This window comes from Cololabis saira, chromosome 1 (genome assembly GCF_033807715.1).
Source record: "Cololabis saira isolate AMF1-May2022 chromosome 1, fColSai1.1, whole genome shotgun sequence".
Classification (NCBI taxonomy): domain Eukaryota; kingdom Metazoa; phylum Chordata; class Actinopteri; order Beloniformes; family Belonidae; genus Cololabis; species Cololabis saira.
Genome location: NC_084587.1, coordinates 18,644,176 through 18,659,629, shown reverse-complemented (window position 1 = coordinate 18,659,629; position 15,454 = coordinate 18,644,176). Strand labels below are relative to the sequence as shown.

The following is a 15,454-nucleotide window of genomic DNA, read 5'->3' as shown; positions in this document are numbered from 1 at the left end:
GGAAGTGGGAGGTAGGAGCCGAGGATGAAGCGACGCCTTCTGTGGGTTGTTTTTTTTATTTCTCACCAGAAAAGCGACGTTAACGCCCGAGAATACGCGTTAAAGAAAAACCTCAACGTCCATTAAATGACAGTCAGATATCGGAGGGACAAAAACCAGAAGCGATCGAGCTGCTTTTCCCACCCGACGGATGCATGGATGCATGGATGGATGGATGGATGGATGGATGCTGCGGGCTGGCGGCACATCCTCGCAATCCTGCCTTTTTTTGATTTTATTTAAATGCTCGCGTTCAGGATGTGTCATTTAAAATTGGGATCAGTGGTTTGATGACTGCTGCCTCCTTATTACACAGCTGAGACTTCTGCTCTGAAGTGATGTGTTTTTTTCCTCCTCCTGTCGATCAGGATCGCTGAGATTCAAATGCACCAGCTGATGATGACAGCCGGGTCGATCATCTGAGCGTGAGTCTGAAGATCGCGGCCAAACTTGTTTGATAACCCTCCGTCTAACCGTCTGGGCTGCTTCTGCTGTCCGTCAGCTGGACCCGAGTCCACGGTGACCCGAGCCCACGGCGCGTCCCCGGCGCGTCCCCGGCGCGTCCCCGGCGCGTCCCCGGCGCGTCCCCGGCGCGTCCCCGGCGCGTCCCCGGCGCGTCCCCGGCGCGCTCCCTCCCCGGCCGGAGCAGCTCAGCATGGGATGTCCTCCCATGCCCCTCTCCGCGCACTTTGATCGAGCCACAGCGTCTTTTCCACAGCACACAGCGCTGGTTTTGTTCATTATTGCCTCCATTCCCTCCACCGGACACAGTTTCCCATCTTTTGCGGTCTCCGGAACATTAAATGTGGATGTCACCTGCCTTTTTCTTGCCACATGACGTTGAGTGCGGTTCATGCTCTGCCAGGCGTTTCGGTGGGATGGTAGATCGTCCAGCCTGCTGGTTCGTTGAAAGCTACCCGACCGACTGGCCTTCTGCCCGTGAGCTCCTCCGGGGAACCAGGGGAGCCCCGAGAGCCGACAGGTGTGACCCGAGATGGAGGATTCCGGGATCATCCGAAGACGCAGGCTGCAGGTGAGAACTTTGTTTTGCAGCAGCAGCCTATCAAACCCAAGCTGTACACTGCAAAAACTCAAAATCTTACCAGGCATATTTGTCTTATTTCTAGTTAAAATGTCTCATTTTTAGTCAAAAAATCTCATTACACTTAAAACATTACCAGAAAAATAACTTATTTGACAATTTTCACCTGTTTCAAGTAAATTTTCACTTGAAATAAGTAGAAAAATCTGCCAGTGGGACAAGATTTATCTTCTCATTACAAGCAAAGAAATCTTGTTCCACTGGCAGATTTTTCTACTTATTTTAAGTGAAAATCTACTTGAAACAGGTGAAAATTGTTCTTTTTTCCAGTGATGGGTCTTGTTTTAAGTGTAATGAGATTTTTTTGACTAAAAATGAGACATTTTAACTAGAAATAAGACAAATATTCTTGTTAAGATTTTGGGTTTTTGCAGTGAGAACATGACAGTTAATGCAAGTGTTAAATCTTCCTTTGAGCAAGGCCTCATTTCAGTTTTTCTTCTGCCAAAGGCAGAAATTTCTGTTTGATTTATCGGAGCATCCATACCCTCTTATTTCAGGATTATCCCCATGATATCCAGCTCTTTTCCTGCCAGAACCCATGCATACACTGTGGCCATGCCATGAGTCACTTACATAGCCATATAAACACAAACAACCACTTATATTACATTCAGAGGTTTTTAACAAATTAACTTTATTTCTGAGGAGGCTGGGGTTCCTGGAGAGATTCCAGGCAAAAACGCAGGAGAACATCAAACTCCATCAAGGCTGACTAAAAAAGCAAAAAAAAAAAAGCATAATTTCAGCATTTAAACTCAGTTTGAAGGCAGAATGTCTATGTCTGAATTTGACGTACTTGCATCAAAAGAACAGTTAAAGTCAAGTATGTCACTGTTCATTTTCACTGAGTTGGACACAATTCACTTCTTATCAGTGGATTACAGTAGTTGCTAGGCAGTTTGCATGTTTGAAATATCCTGTAAAGCATTTTTAAACCATCTAGCGATGCTAACAGGAGCAACCACTGATCTGAATTTTGGAACGATTCGTTTCCCAAACAGAAAGTGGTCATTTATGTAGTAAAGGTACTTCATCAAGTCCTTGTCTGTCGTCATTAACACAATGCCGCATTTTTAGTTGGAGGTTCCTTTCGCAATTTAACACTGTTGTAGACTAACATGATATAGAGGGTGATACACTGAATGGTTGGTATTTGGTATACACATTTTTGAAGGTTTAGAAAGAAATAACCTTCATTTCAGCAAGGCGTGGTCATATTATTCAATTTGAACTCGGTTGAACTTCAAATCTGCGTTTTTTTTCCCTTGAACGCAGCCCGAAGTTGCTCAGTAACAAAGTCGATACTCGTGCAACATTTTCGAAAGAATCATCGTCTGACTTTGCAAACTGAAACCAGTCGACTCGGGTGAGGTGTTCTTTGGTAAACGGGGCTCGCGGTAAAGTGTGGTTTAATCCAATGAACTGATGGTACATGTCCACTGAGCCGCACCCCGTTGCCTCCAGCATAGCTTAATGTGTACCTCAACAAATTTGATTGGTCTACTTGGTATTTCCTTCCACTTATTTCCCGCCACTAGCTGTTCTTTGTAGTTTTCAAGCTGGGTAATAAAAAAATAGATTTCTACAATATCAATAAAAATGAATATTGATCAACATTCATCCGCTCCACCCCGCATTTACATTTACTTTACCTGCTCCAAACTATGTCTGAGTTAGCAGTAAGTGGGGGTGGGCGATGTGACGATATTAGATCGTGAAGGATTACAACGTGCAGAGGATCTTTTAAACTGCAGAGATTGTTGGAGCGTCTAGGACACGTTCTATAAATTGCAGTTCTATGTGGATGCACCGACTCATGAAACGTATTGACGTCGTCAAACTGACCTGACTGACCTGCGCTTTCCTACCCGCCTACTTGTTGTGTGTGTAGCGGTAGCTCATGGAGAGCGATGGCTGAAAGCCAAACGGAGTTGGTCGCAAAAAAAATTCCACGTGGAATTGGTTTGGATTTTCCGCAAATGTAATTTGCTTGAACGTGTGAACAAAAGTAGCTGACCTGCATTACGAGCTGCCCAGCCGTAAATACTTTTCCAATTGTCTGTTCTTATTTTTCAATTTAAGATGGCAAAAATGGTGATTTATTTTTGCCATATTGCTCACCCCTAGAAGTAAGCAAGAACGCTGCAGAAAGGAACCTGCACTGCCACCTAGTGTTTGATGGTGTTATTACTTAGTGACACAAACAACAAAAATTAAAAATATGTGCGATTATTAGAGCTGGGTATCATCACTGACCTCCCGATACGATACGATTCCGATACACTAGGTCCCAAGACGATACGATTTCCGATACGATACGATTTCCGATACGATTCGATATCGATATTCTAGTTACAATAACGGAATAACATGATCCTTCCACGTGCCACGTCCGGCCAGAGAAACCCCACCCTGCCTGGTGAAAAGAAGCAGCCTGCTCACTCCTCAAGTAAGGAGGAGACTTGAGCTCAATGCAGGGCCTCCCGGGGTTGGTAGATGGAGCAATGCCCAGGACTGACTTAGGTAGGAGCACTGGGTGATAAAATGGGGGAAAAAAAATCGGAATTAAATCTTTTTTTTTTTTTTTTTTTTTTTTTTTTTTTTAAATCGATACTTGGATTTATGTATCGATAATCGTTCCTACACATGCATATCGATAAAATATCGATATATCGATATTTTTAACCCACCCCTAGCGATTATGCTTCGATCTCTACCCCCATCTTTGTACTTTTGTATTTGTCTAAATAAAGTGAGACCATAGACTTTTCTTTTTCATGTTAAAATATCGTCTGCAGTTTAACTTGAAGGAATATTTGATGATTTTCACTGAACTCGATCTTTTTTTATATAGCACAATTTAAAACAACTAAGGTCGACCAAAGTGCTGTACAGTTAAAAGCAGTTGAATAAAAGGCATATATTACAATAATAAAATACATAGAATAAGATGAGTACAAAATACAAAAATACAATGAAATAAAACAATTTTTAGGAACCGTTGTCCAGGTCCCGTGGTCCCCTGTCCCTACTGATGGCAAAAACCCACCAAAGCCACTTGGGCTTCCTGAACCCCCTCGTCTCTTGCGTATCACTTTACAGCGCTAAGCTACGTTACGCATCAACGACGGTGAAGTTCACTCACGAACTTCAGTGGACATCATGGCAGAGCAGACTAAAGAAAAGCCCAAGGAAGTTGGAAATTAAAATGAGAGAGTGGTCGAGATAATGCGAGATCGAACGAGAGTAACTCTAGGACAATGTCGTAAAAGCGAGCCAGTATTTGCGCCGATATGGGGTCTCTGAGGTAGAAAAGCTCATTTTGCGTTGCTTTAAATCATCCTCACAGAGAAACTGGTAACAATATTAACAGAACTAACAATAATATAGAAATTTTACATCTTATTAATTTAAAACATCAACAAATTAAGGTTGGTTTAAAAGGATACTGAGTCGGAGCAATGTTTTACCCTGTCATTTGAATAAAATAAGCCACGTCACATATAACAGCGTATGACTGACATGTGGAGGTATTCCTCTGGGACATGTGATGCTGATAAAATGAGGCAGGCTTATTATCAGAGCACCAGCTTATCGCCGCCTCCTCCTGAATGAGCTGATGCTAAAACCACTTTATGCCCACATCCTGCTCTACTCTGTTTTCCATTATTAAAGAAATCTCTGCTGGGAAGCAAATTAAAGGCATTAAAGAAAATGTTAGAGCTTGAAAGAATATATTTAGGGGTCTGAGGTTCCTGCCAGCTCAGAAAAACCAACATAACACAATCCTGCCACTTCGTTTGAATGAGTCAAATCAGTCAAACTCTATTGATATAATACTTTTATTCAGCTAAATGCTTCACAGGAGTGAAACATAGAAATCATGACGAGCAGAAAAAACCCTCCCATCCATCCACACCAAGAAAATAGGCATGAGCACACATGTTCATACACAAGTTCACATATATGAACCTACGCACCGATAGACACCCAGACCCCTACCAGGGTAAAAACCACACTAGGAACTGAAATGAGCAGAACATTGAGAAAAAATCATCCTCATCCTATAAGGAAATGCAAAAGATTGAGCATTAAAAAAACATGTAACACAAAGACTAAGCAAAATAGGTAAAATGGTTTGAATCTTCCCAAGTGTGAAGATATAATGGTAATTTACTGAGCCTCCTCAGACTTGCAGGGTGTTAAGGAGGAGGATTATTCTCCTTTTTCTTTTTTTTTCTTCATTAACATCTCCAGAAATTGTATCGACTGAAATAAAGGCATTGTATGTTTTTTTTTCTTTAAAGAAAAAATACATCACCCTCCAGCCTGTAAATGTTATCCAGCTGCTTATCTGTGGTAGCATCACCAAGATGATTATTTTCACTCCTACAGTTTGATCGTGTCACTAAGAGTACTGTAGTAAATAGGCCTTAAAGGCTTTTTCCTGAGTAAAAAGCCATTTTTATTTAAACTGTTTAAAATTTCCTCTCATCCCTGCCTCGATGACATTTAGAGAAATGTGCTTTCTAGTTTATGTTGAAAGTGCAAGAGAAGGTATGCTGGGTTTTCTTCAGGGAGTACTTGTGTATAATTTACAGGCAAGTCATCATTTAGAGTGAGAGTATTATATTTTTAAAGCAGCGCAAAATGACTTTTTTCATTGTTAGCTCAGCGGGTCCCTGCAGGTAGGGAGGTTAAGTCACTTTTATAGCAGGAAACTGAGAAAGGTGGATGAAAAATATTCCCTCAGATGAAATTTAAAATGATATTTTAACAGGAAGAGTCTTTACCTTTTTGCTGCTTCTAAACGGCAAAAAAAAACTAAAACCAAACACCTCGTTTTGATACGTTTTGAAGGTTTGAGATCGGTCTTTCATGACGATACCAATTGTGACCACAAGGTGGCACTATAACGCCGGAAGCGCCTCTAGTTTAGGACCACAGACTGCAAAAAGCAGTGGGGGGAGCATTAGGTCATGTGACCCATTGGTTTCTCTAGCGGCCAGTCGTGGAACTGCAACAAATCCTCGTTCCGCATGAGACTCGATCCGGACATTTGATGGTTGACGCTTGTTTAAGACACAACAACATGCACCTTTAGTGTCATTTCAGAACGTGGATCGTTGAATCAGCAGAGCTATATGCCTGCACTGTTTGTTGCATAAGAAATACAACAATTAGCTTTTTAATCCGACTGTTAATCCGTCACGTGACCAAACATCTTCACAAAAATAAAGAGCAAAAATACAGATTTTAAAACTGGACTCTGCAAATTCTGGGTTTTTTTTTGTTTGCTTTTTTGTAAGAAAATTAGCCATCAATCAGTCTTGTGAATAAACATCAAGGTGGTATCTGACCGGAGACGCTCAAAAGAGCCACGTTATCAATAACTTTGCCATTATAAATGCTCTTCAATGTACTGTCAACACAAGCTTTGACGGTCCTAATTTATCGGAGCAAAATGTCTAAAACTGTGCAGTTTAAACCTATATGACACTAAGAACAAAGTTAAAAACAATTCTTCACAGTATTTGACATTTTTCTCTATAAAACATGTCCTTTTTTCTGCTCTAATGTCATTAAGCGTTGTTGAAAAGGGCTTATTTTCCACTATTGTGCTCTCACTCAAACCCTCGAACCGGCAGAAAGACCTCGTTTATCACAGTAGGAAAGGCTGAATGAAGATTGAATAAAGCACTTTTGTTCAGCTCAAAGATGCTTTTATTCTAGGACTCGTTCACGTTAATATGGAGTTATTCGCTCGTCTTCCTGGAGTGACATTATGTAAATGAAAAGATCAAAATTAATTATGATTAAAGCCAAACGTTGCTTTCAGAAGTGTGTTTATCACAACTCCTCTTCCCAGGAAGAGGGAATTTGGTTCCTTGAGCTTTGATTCGTTCAATATTATCTCTTAGAGTTGACTCAACTTATTGAGTAAAGTTCGATATTATTCCATTTAATCGGCTCGGTTGAATGAATTTTACATCCGTGCACAAAAACTGTAACAATAAGTTGAACCAAAATGATTTGCGGGTTCTTTTCTGTTTTGCACGCACAATATTCATATATATGCAGATTTTAAATATACCCCCACCCCCCTGCCCGCTCCTTACACTCCATTTTCACAGAAGTGGTCGATATCCATATCTTAGACGGAGGGGTCTGAATGTCGAGGATGTGGTGCGGTTGTCAAGCCCATTAGCAGGACTAATGGTGGCCTAACAGCCCCGTGTGTCCTCTGGGAGGAAGACAGACCACCAGCTTGAGGGCAGAGGTGGGGGCCGGGATTGGGGCCCCGGGGGGGGCTAGGACTGACTGGAAGGAGGCAGCATCTGTGGGCTCCAGGAGACCCCTTCTGAGTGGATATTAAAACACACAGATCCCTTTACTGCCTCTCTTATTTCACCCCGAAGAGACAGAAAAGGTCTGTATGTGCTGATGTGAAAATAACCTTAAAGGTATAGTCTGTAATCGTATTCAAAAACATTTATTGTTATACTGGGTGAAATGGTCCTTCCATCCTGAGAGTAGCCAGTGAATAATGTGTTCAGAAAAAGGAAAGAAAAAACATCCGACCTCTCTGACAGCTTTAATCCGGTAAAAACTCTGACCAATCTGTTTTTTGCACACCGAATGGCACGGATTGGTCAGAGAACCAGAGGATTGGCAGGGGGGAAAGAACCAATCAGATGCCTTCATTTTAAGTCCCGCCCACGCCCCCCTCTGTCCCATGCGTGCACTCATGACGTCGAAAATCTAGCCGGAAAACTTCACACACTCGAGTCACGTTTGCTGAAAAATGGCGCAGAAAACGAGAAATACCACCTCCAGCATTACTTGTAACGGCTCGCCCTGCTAAAAAGGCTAAAAAATGAAAGCCAAAGTGCGAGTCTGCGCCGCAGGTTGTCCGCTACTTGGGGTCTGCCACGGACCGATGTGCACCATTCTGCACCAGGTGAATGAGACATGGGGTAGTTTTGTTGAAAATGTGCTGTCCAAAATGTCCTGGAAAACTCGACTCCTGCAAATGTGCGTTCCCCAAAGTTTGTGGGGGCGTGGCTTTGGACGGAGCGCTGACGGGAGGGGGAGGAGGGGGTGGGGCTTAGAGGAGGTCCCACTTTCAAAAATTTGCTAGCTCTCCAACATCACAGACTATACCTTTAAAGGGGACCTATTATGAAAAACATGTTTTTTCTTTCTTTAACATATATAAAGTGGTCTCCCCTCAGCCTGCCAACTCAGAGAAGGAGGAAAGCAACCAAATTCTGCAGTGTCTGTACAGCCGCCCGGATGAGCCATCCAGTGTGACGTGGCTTCTACGAGCCGTTCAGATTCTGCTCCCGTCGTTACGTAACCAAAATGCAATTTGCATAGGTTGGCCTCCGATGCGTGAAACCACGCCCACAACTAACTTCTACTAACTTCTACTAACTTCAACTAACTAACTAGCTTCCGCCATTTTTTTCGTAGCGGTGTATTGCGTCATTCAGGCAGCCAATCAGCACAGAGCCTCATTATCATAGCCCCGCCCACTCAGAATCCCGCATAGATAATGACGTTAGAGACTGAGATGCTAAAGACATGGCTCAGAGGCTGAATTTCTAATTTATTTAGCAAAAACAATCAAAAGCTTGTTTTTAAGACATTCAAGGCCTGTTTAAAATAGGTATTAGATGCCATAATAGGTCCCCTTTAAAAGAGGACTGAACAGGTAATTAGACACATATATATATATACAGGATGTGGATTAACTTCACCGTCTACATCACGACAGGTTCGGCCTGCCAGCCCATCTCCACATCCTCTAACGTAAATGACAGCGAGAGCACTCTGAGCTGACGTTTCTTGCACATTACTCCTCATTAATAATTCAGCAGCTGCCAACTGTAAAATAAATATACTTACTGTTCTGATGCAGATGCAAACATTGATGCGTTGCACTGAACCCACTGGCCAAAAGTTGGAATTTAAAGCCCCAGTTTATACTGCTTCACATCTGACGTCTCCCTTTTTGTCTATTGGAGCTTTTCAAGTCAGTGAGGATGTCCATGTTTTCTTTTTTTTCTGCAGTTTCCTGTTTCAGAGTTATCGTTTATCACGTTCGATATCATCAGACGTCAGACAATCAGACAAGTAATGGCCGAGTCCCAATTTGGCGCCGGGTGTAGCAAAATATTTATTTATATTAAACCGCGGCTTGTGTATCAAAGAGAAAGGCAAAAAAGAAGGAGGGGAAAAGAGGTGAGCTCGTAGCCTCTACAGTAGCTCTTCGCTCACCTCTTTTATCCTCCTTTTTTTGTTTCTCTTTTCTCTTAGCTTGGATACTTCACAAGCGTGCCAGACACAAGCGTGCTGCGTGAGTCGTGGAGGATTACAATAAGGAAAGAGTTGTATCAGACCATAGCTGAGAACGAGAAGCCGTTTATGGCTAGCGCTCGCTGGCTAGATCAAAGATGCACAATAAGACTTGGGTTGAATGGAGACAAACAATAAAAAAAAAGCCTGTCGATTTGAGCGATTTAAGCAAATAAACGCCCGGGCCTTTATATGGTGTTTTACGGTACAGTGATAAACTGCTAATTTATGTGACGTCTTTGTTCTTGGGAAAAACCTTTAGCTCAACGGCTCCCCCTACAGGTGTAGAGTTGGTCTCACGCTAACGACGCCGTCCAGCATTTGCTTGTTTGTCCTCTTGCTCGGTCGGTCATCGTGTTTACCGTACAGTTGGAAGCTAATTTCATTTGAAAGCGGAATTCAAAAAGACGACCGAGACAGTTGTCAGATGTTAGTTTGGTGGAATTGTGCTAACAACAAGGATGGAAGACCACAGGCGCGGATCATTGACACTTGTCTCCATCACCAAAAGTAGCCTTCAGGAGCCTTAACGGGGAGAAAAATGTTCTGTTTGGATTAGAGGAACTACCGGGGGGGGGGGTTAGCATCCTCACATGAACATAAAACCACTTGGACACGATTCATTTGAACCATTTGGACCAGAAACATTTTGCTCTACGTACATTTGATGAAAATGTAGATTACAAGATGAAACGACGAGTTGGTTCAGACCTTGTTGGCGTATTACGCTCTTGAAGAGATTTTAAATCTCTCTTGTATTGTTTCGTGTTTATCCTTTTTCATCTCTTTGTGTTCTGCTGGTAGTTTGTGAACAGCAAAACAAACGGCGCACTGGCACCACCTCGTGGTCGGCGTTGTTATTTCTTCAGTCCGCGGTTCTTGCGTGGCGCTGCAGTGTCATGGAGACGGTCGGCCATGTTAGAGGGTTCTGCTTGTGGAAACGCACCTTAAAGCCTCAAAACACCTTCAAACGCAGTTGAAATATGAATAGCAGAATCTGCGAATCATTGTTTTCTCTGGACTCATCCATTATTTTGTCTTTTTAAATATCATATCCTGTATCCAGTCCTTTTCATTTCATGTTTTGTGAGTTGCTGGTTTGCCCAACTTCCTGTTTTACTTTGAAAATACTTTTTTCTTGCGTGTCAGATCTAGTGTGACCTTCTCTCTTCTCTGGTTTGTTGTTAACATATTCGTGCCTCATCGGCCTCTGGGCTACACGGTACACAGCCCTGCTTTCTCTTCGCTCCCTGCTGGTTTCGTTGTTTCTCTACTTGCCTCCCTGAATCCTTTTCATCCCTGTGTTTGTTTCTCCTCTTGGTGCCTGCTGGTTTATGCTTTCGGTTTTGGATGTCTTGCCTTGGCAGCACTTTCTGTTTAAATTTTCCGTATTTGGGAGCTTAGCCTGCAAAAACTGAACCAGTGGTTTTACAACCCCCTCCCTTGAGAGCTCAGATTGAGGAATGCATCGCTGCCGCAGCTCATTTTACCTGGATTGACTCTCCCATGATCGTCACCATGCCGACAGCTCTGCATCTTCTGCATAAGTTAACAATGCCGTAGTGCACAGCTGAAAGGAGACTGAAATATTTCATATCTGCAGCTGAGTTCAAATCTAACCAGCGTGGCTCTGTTAAGAAGTGTGTCGGCCCCGTTAGTTTGGGTTATTTCAGCAGGTATGAACCCCGTTCATCTCTTTGATTTAAAATTGACTTTTGCTTACTTGGGGATTGTTTTAAATTGTTAATTTTTGGCTGAGTGGTTAATAACCAACTTTCATGTGATGTGACAAACTCAGAATAAATATCCCTTTATTTGATTTAGCTTCATCAATTAGTCTTGTTTCTATAGTAACCGTCTGTATTAAAAACTCATTCTTCTTCATTGTCACTGTTAACAGATCCCTGATCACTCTCCCCTCATCAGCGGCACGTAACGTGAGATGAAGGTTGATTTTTATGACCCAAAAAAAAAAAGAAAGAGAAAACAGGTTTAGTGCATGTGGATTGTGCTGCTTTAACCAGGAACATTAATGGCGTTCACTCGGAGCGGGGACAACAGGAATTTATTGAAAGAAAGATTTATTTTTAAGTTTGATCATGGAGGCCTCACGGCAGTGGCGTAACATAATGGTGATATGCCATATTTGCAAATATTTTTTTTGTGCCCCCACCCCTGCCTTAAACAAAAGCACACACACGTGCAGAGGCAATATAAAGAACGCCTATTGTTGCCATGTAGGCTGACGATGTGACCGGCCACACACACCCTGCAAAGCAAAGCAAGGGAAGTCTTCTAAATTAGGTTTCAGTAAAAAAAAGTATCTAATTTTGTCATTATTGCTTTAAAGCGGCACTATGTAACTTTTCCACCTTAATATCATATTTCCAGAGTCATTGTGATGGTACATCAACTTCCAACAGGTTTAATGACACCTCTGTCATGGTCTGAGGGGTCTGTATCACCTTCACTGGCACTATGTAACTTTGAGGAGCATGGTAGGAACCCTGCCACACTAAAAAACTACAAATCTTTACGGCTTTGACTGCTTTACGGCATACGTCACTTCCCCCTCCTTCCCGATTCGTAGTCGAGATGAAAATGGGAGCGGGGCGTGGAGCACAGAACTCAGCAGAAGCTGGTAACCCGTTGCTGCGTTGTGGCTGCAGCAGCTCCACACATAACAGACGTGGGGAAAAGATCGCTAATGGTTTAACTTTTCACCGCTTTCCTGCTTGGAGGCAGAACCACGGAGGCCGAGTACCTGATATAACAGAGTAAAAGAGTGAAAGAGTCGTCGGCTCGCTTGGATCGCTGCTGTAACGACCAAACACCTTCCACACATGATCACAAACAAACAAACACACAGACCGGGGTCGGATCAGGTTTTATTCCCCACTTCTCCAGGTAAACGCAGTTGCTGGCCAGCTCTCTGCGGTGCAATCAACCCCAATCTTCAGATAAAACTAGTTTGTTGAGGAAAAAATATTAACTCTTATTTATAGCTGCAGAGGAAAAAAATTATCTTACGAGGAAAACAAAAATATTGATCACGCCTCGGAGCCTCTTCAGCATAATATAGCAGTCAAAAAAAAGAAAAGAAAAGTAAGAGTAATACAAAACATGTACTGTATGTTGTACTATTATACAAATTTATTGAAACACATGGCGAGTCAAACATTTACCAAAGCAGCTGCCAAACACTCCTAAACAAGGTAGTAAGACGTGGGTTGTGCAGAACTGCGGCAGTAAATCCCTTATAAATAGTGGCGCTCCGACGAGGAGCTCCATTCTTTAATAGGGATTTCATATGGATCCAAACCGTTAATAATCATTATTTTCTCCATATACCGCTCCCTGGCTTCCTTGTTAAAGGTATGCCGGTAAATTCCAGTTCCTCTCCAGCAGTTTAACATCTTTTTTTTGCGTTCCTTCTGTTCACTTGGTGAAACAGAAAAGTCTGTCCAGTTGTTGTGCCAAAAAGTGATTGCCTGCCAGAATCTGATTTCTTCTGATTTCTGGCCGCGGGAGCGCGCACAGCAGCCCGTTGAACGATAGCGCTAAAACGTCAGATTTTCAGATTATGAAACTCAAGAATGAGATCAAGTCATATTTAGGCAGAAACAAATTTTCATTAAGTGTATTTGGCCTTCAATCAATTTTTGGCAGGTGAAAATGCCTATTTTGTGTTGTAATGGTCCTTTAAAAGAGTTAAACGCAATCCTGTGAGCTCTAGTGTTTGTATTATGAAGCTCAAGAATGAGATCAAATCATATTTAGGTAGAAACAACCTTTCATTAACTGTATTTGGCCTTCAATCAATGTTTGGCAGGTAAAATGACCCATTTTCAGGGGAGAAATCAGATTCTGGCAGGCAATCACTTTTTGGCATGACACCGTCTTCAATCGCTATCAAAACAAATGCATGCGACGGGACAGGATCTTTCCGGCAGTACGCGCTGGTGCTCATGGGAAACGTAGTGTTCTTTCTGGTAAAGCACTACCGCTTTTGTCCAAAAGATGCCGCCAAACTCAGAAAAGCTGAAAGTTACGTTGTGCTGCTTTAACATTATCCAGCTCTTTTTTTTTCTTCTCTTTTGTGCGCCGCTTTTTTGTTTGGACTTGCTAAACACGATGCTACGCTATTTTTGTCATCTATTTTCTTTTGTTTACTTTTTTTTTGGCTCAAAATTCACGTTATCGGGTCATCATGCACTTAACATGACCGACAGGTAGCCTATTAAGGTGATTACTATTTCATTCACAAAAGCTTTTTTTTTTCTTCCCTCCTTCACGGCTGCCTGACGGTGTCTGAGCCCCGGTGCAGTTGCACCGCCGACATTTAAGCCTGGACCTCACTGAGCCTGAGGCTTTTACAAATTTGCATTATTTTGTTAAAAGATCATTCAGACATTTGACCTTTTGAATGTTGGTCTTTGCTTTGGGGTTTTTATTCATAAATTAAAAGGGAAAGTACAAAAATATTTGCCTCCCCTTTTCTTTTTCAAACATGACCTATTTGAAATGTGAAGTGTTTGATTCGTTCCCGCCCTAACCGTCACCTCGTCTGCCACTTCAGTCACTGGTTCAGCCATCGATTAGATCACGATGGACCAAGTGAAGGAGTTTTAAAAGAGAGTCTGACGACCGGATTGGGATCATCTATGAGATCTATGTTATGGAGAAGATCTCTTCCTCCCTCAAGGTTGAGAAAGAAAACTTTTACAAGATCTGGTCCAAATGGACTGAGTATGTGAAACCAATCACATCTGATTTCATGTGAACTATTTTTTTTAGGTGATGTAATGACTGTAAACATGGGTGCGCTCCCTGGTTTTTTGTTTTTCATTTTTTTATTTTATTTTATTTATTTTTTATTTTTTATTATTTATTTATTTATTTATTTATTTATTTATTTATTTTTTCTGTTAGTGTTTCCAATTACTGTTCATAAAAAATGCCTGGAGGACAGTAGGGACAGAATAATTTAAGTTTAAAGACTGAATGTATAAATGTGTAAGATGGAATACTGCTGTTCTAAATAAAAAGAGAATTTCAAAAAAAAAAAGAGAGTCTGACATCAGCTTCCCAGTCATGATTTAAGACCAGAACCTCACTTCTTATTTGTTTACATGCTGAATTAGTGGTGTTTATTTACGGCGCCCAACTTGTGCTTGTGGAACGGTTTTTCTAGTGCTGAATCAGTCGGTTTCATTCATTATACTCTTTTATTACAAACACAGTAATGAGTCTGAACTGCGGCTTGACTGCTTGGCAGGGGGATAAACTCGCGGTGCATTAAATCGGGCAGCTTCAAAGATGAAGAAGCATTGTGGTCCGTGGCACCATTCAGCGCCTTTTATTTGGCTGTTTCTGTGTTTTCTTTCTCTCTCTCTTACTGCGGGATGGAGCGCACCATTGATGCGAGTTGTTTTCATTTCAAAAGAAGATGAATGTGCCGTCCTGGGCAGTTGTAGGTGTGTGTGTGTGGGGAGTATTTTTACATTTAACCCATATGGTAATGGCCTCACACACACACAAACAAACACAAAGGGACTGGTAATCGTGTGTGGCCGCAGCACTGCTAAAATACTCACACTCTTATACACACAAATAGTAGTATAATTTGTCCAATATTTTGTTCTGGGCGGCGTGCCCGTTTCTGAAACGCTAAGCACGGGGGATAAGAGTGCGATCGCTTCAGAAGATCCAGCTCTCTCTGCCAAGTCCTGCCACTCACGGCCGTTCCCACTGCTTTGGTCTGCCTCGCCACCTCCTCCTGATGTCAGTGTTACTCGGAGAGGGAGGGTTTCGCACTGCGGAAGCAAAATGAACATCAAAGTAACAGATCTGGACCTTAAAACTTAAAATAGGTGAACAACTCAGTCGTCTATGAAGCGGAAACGCTTGTGGCCGACTTAAATCTTCTAATTCTGTCTGGTGTAACAG

The 15,454-nt window shown here is 42.1% G+C and overlaps 1 protein-coding gene across 2 annotated transcripts in view; it reads left to right on the top strand.

The window, feature by feature from the left end:
* The first annotated feature begins 571 nt into the window (after positions 1–571).
* The window catches only part of mast1a (microtubule associated serine/threonine kinase 1a), a 130,909-nt gene continuing 116,026 nt past the window's right edge, over positions 572–15,454 (top strand). For both annotated transcript variants that reach the window (XM_061716652.1, XM_061716644.1), the window contains exon 1: positions 572–1,072. In XM_061716652.1, the coding sequence (XP_061572636.1) occupies positions 1,034–1,072 (39 nt within the window). In that variant the 5' untranslated portion in view covers positions 572–1,033. The remainder of the gene's footprint in view (positions 1,073–15,454) is intronic.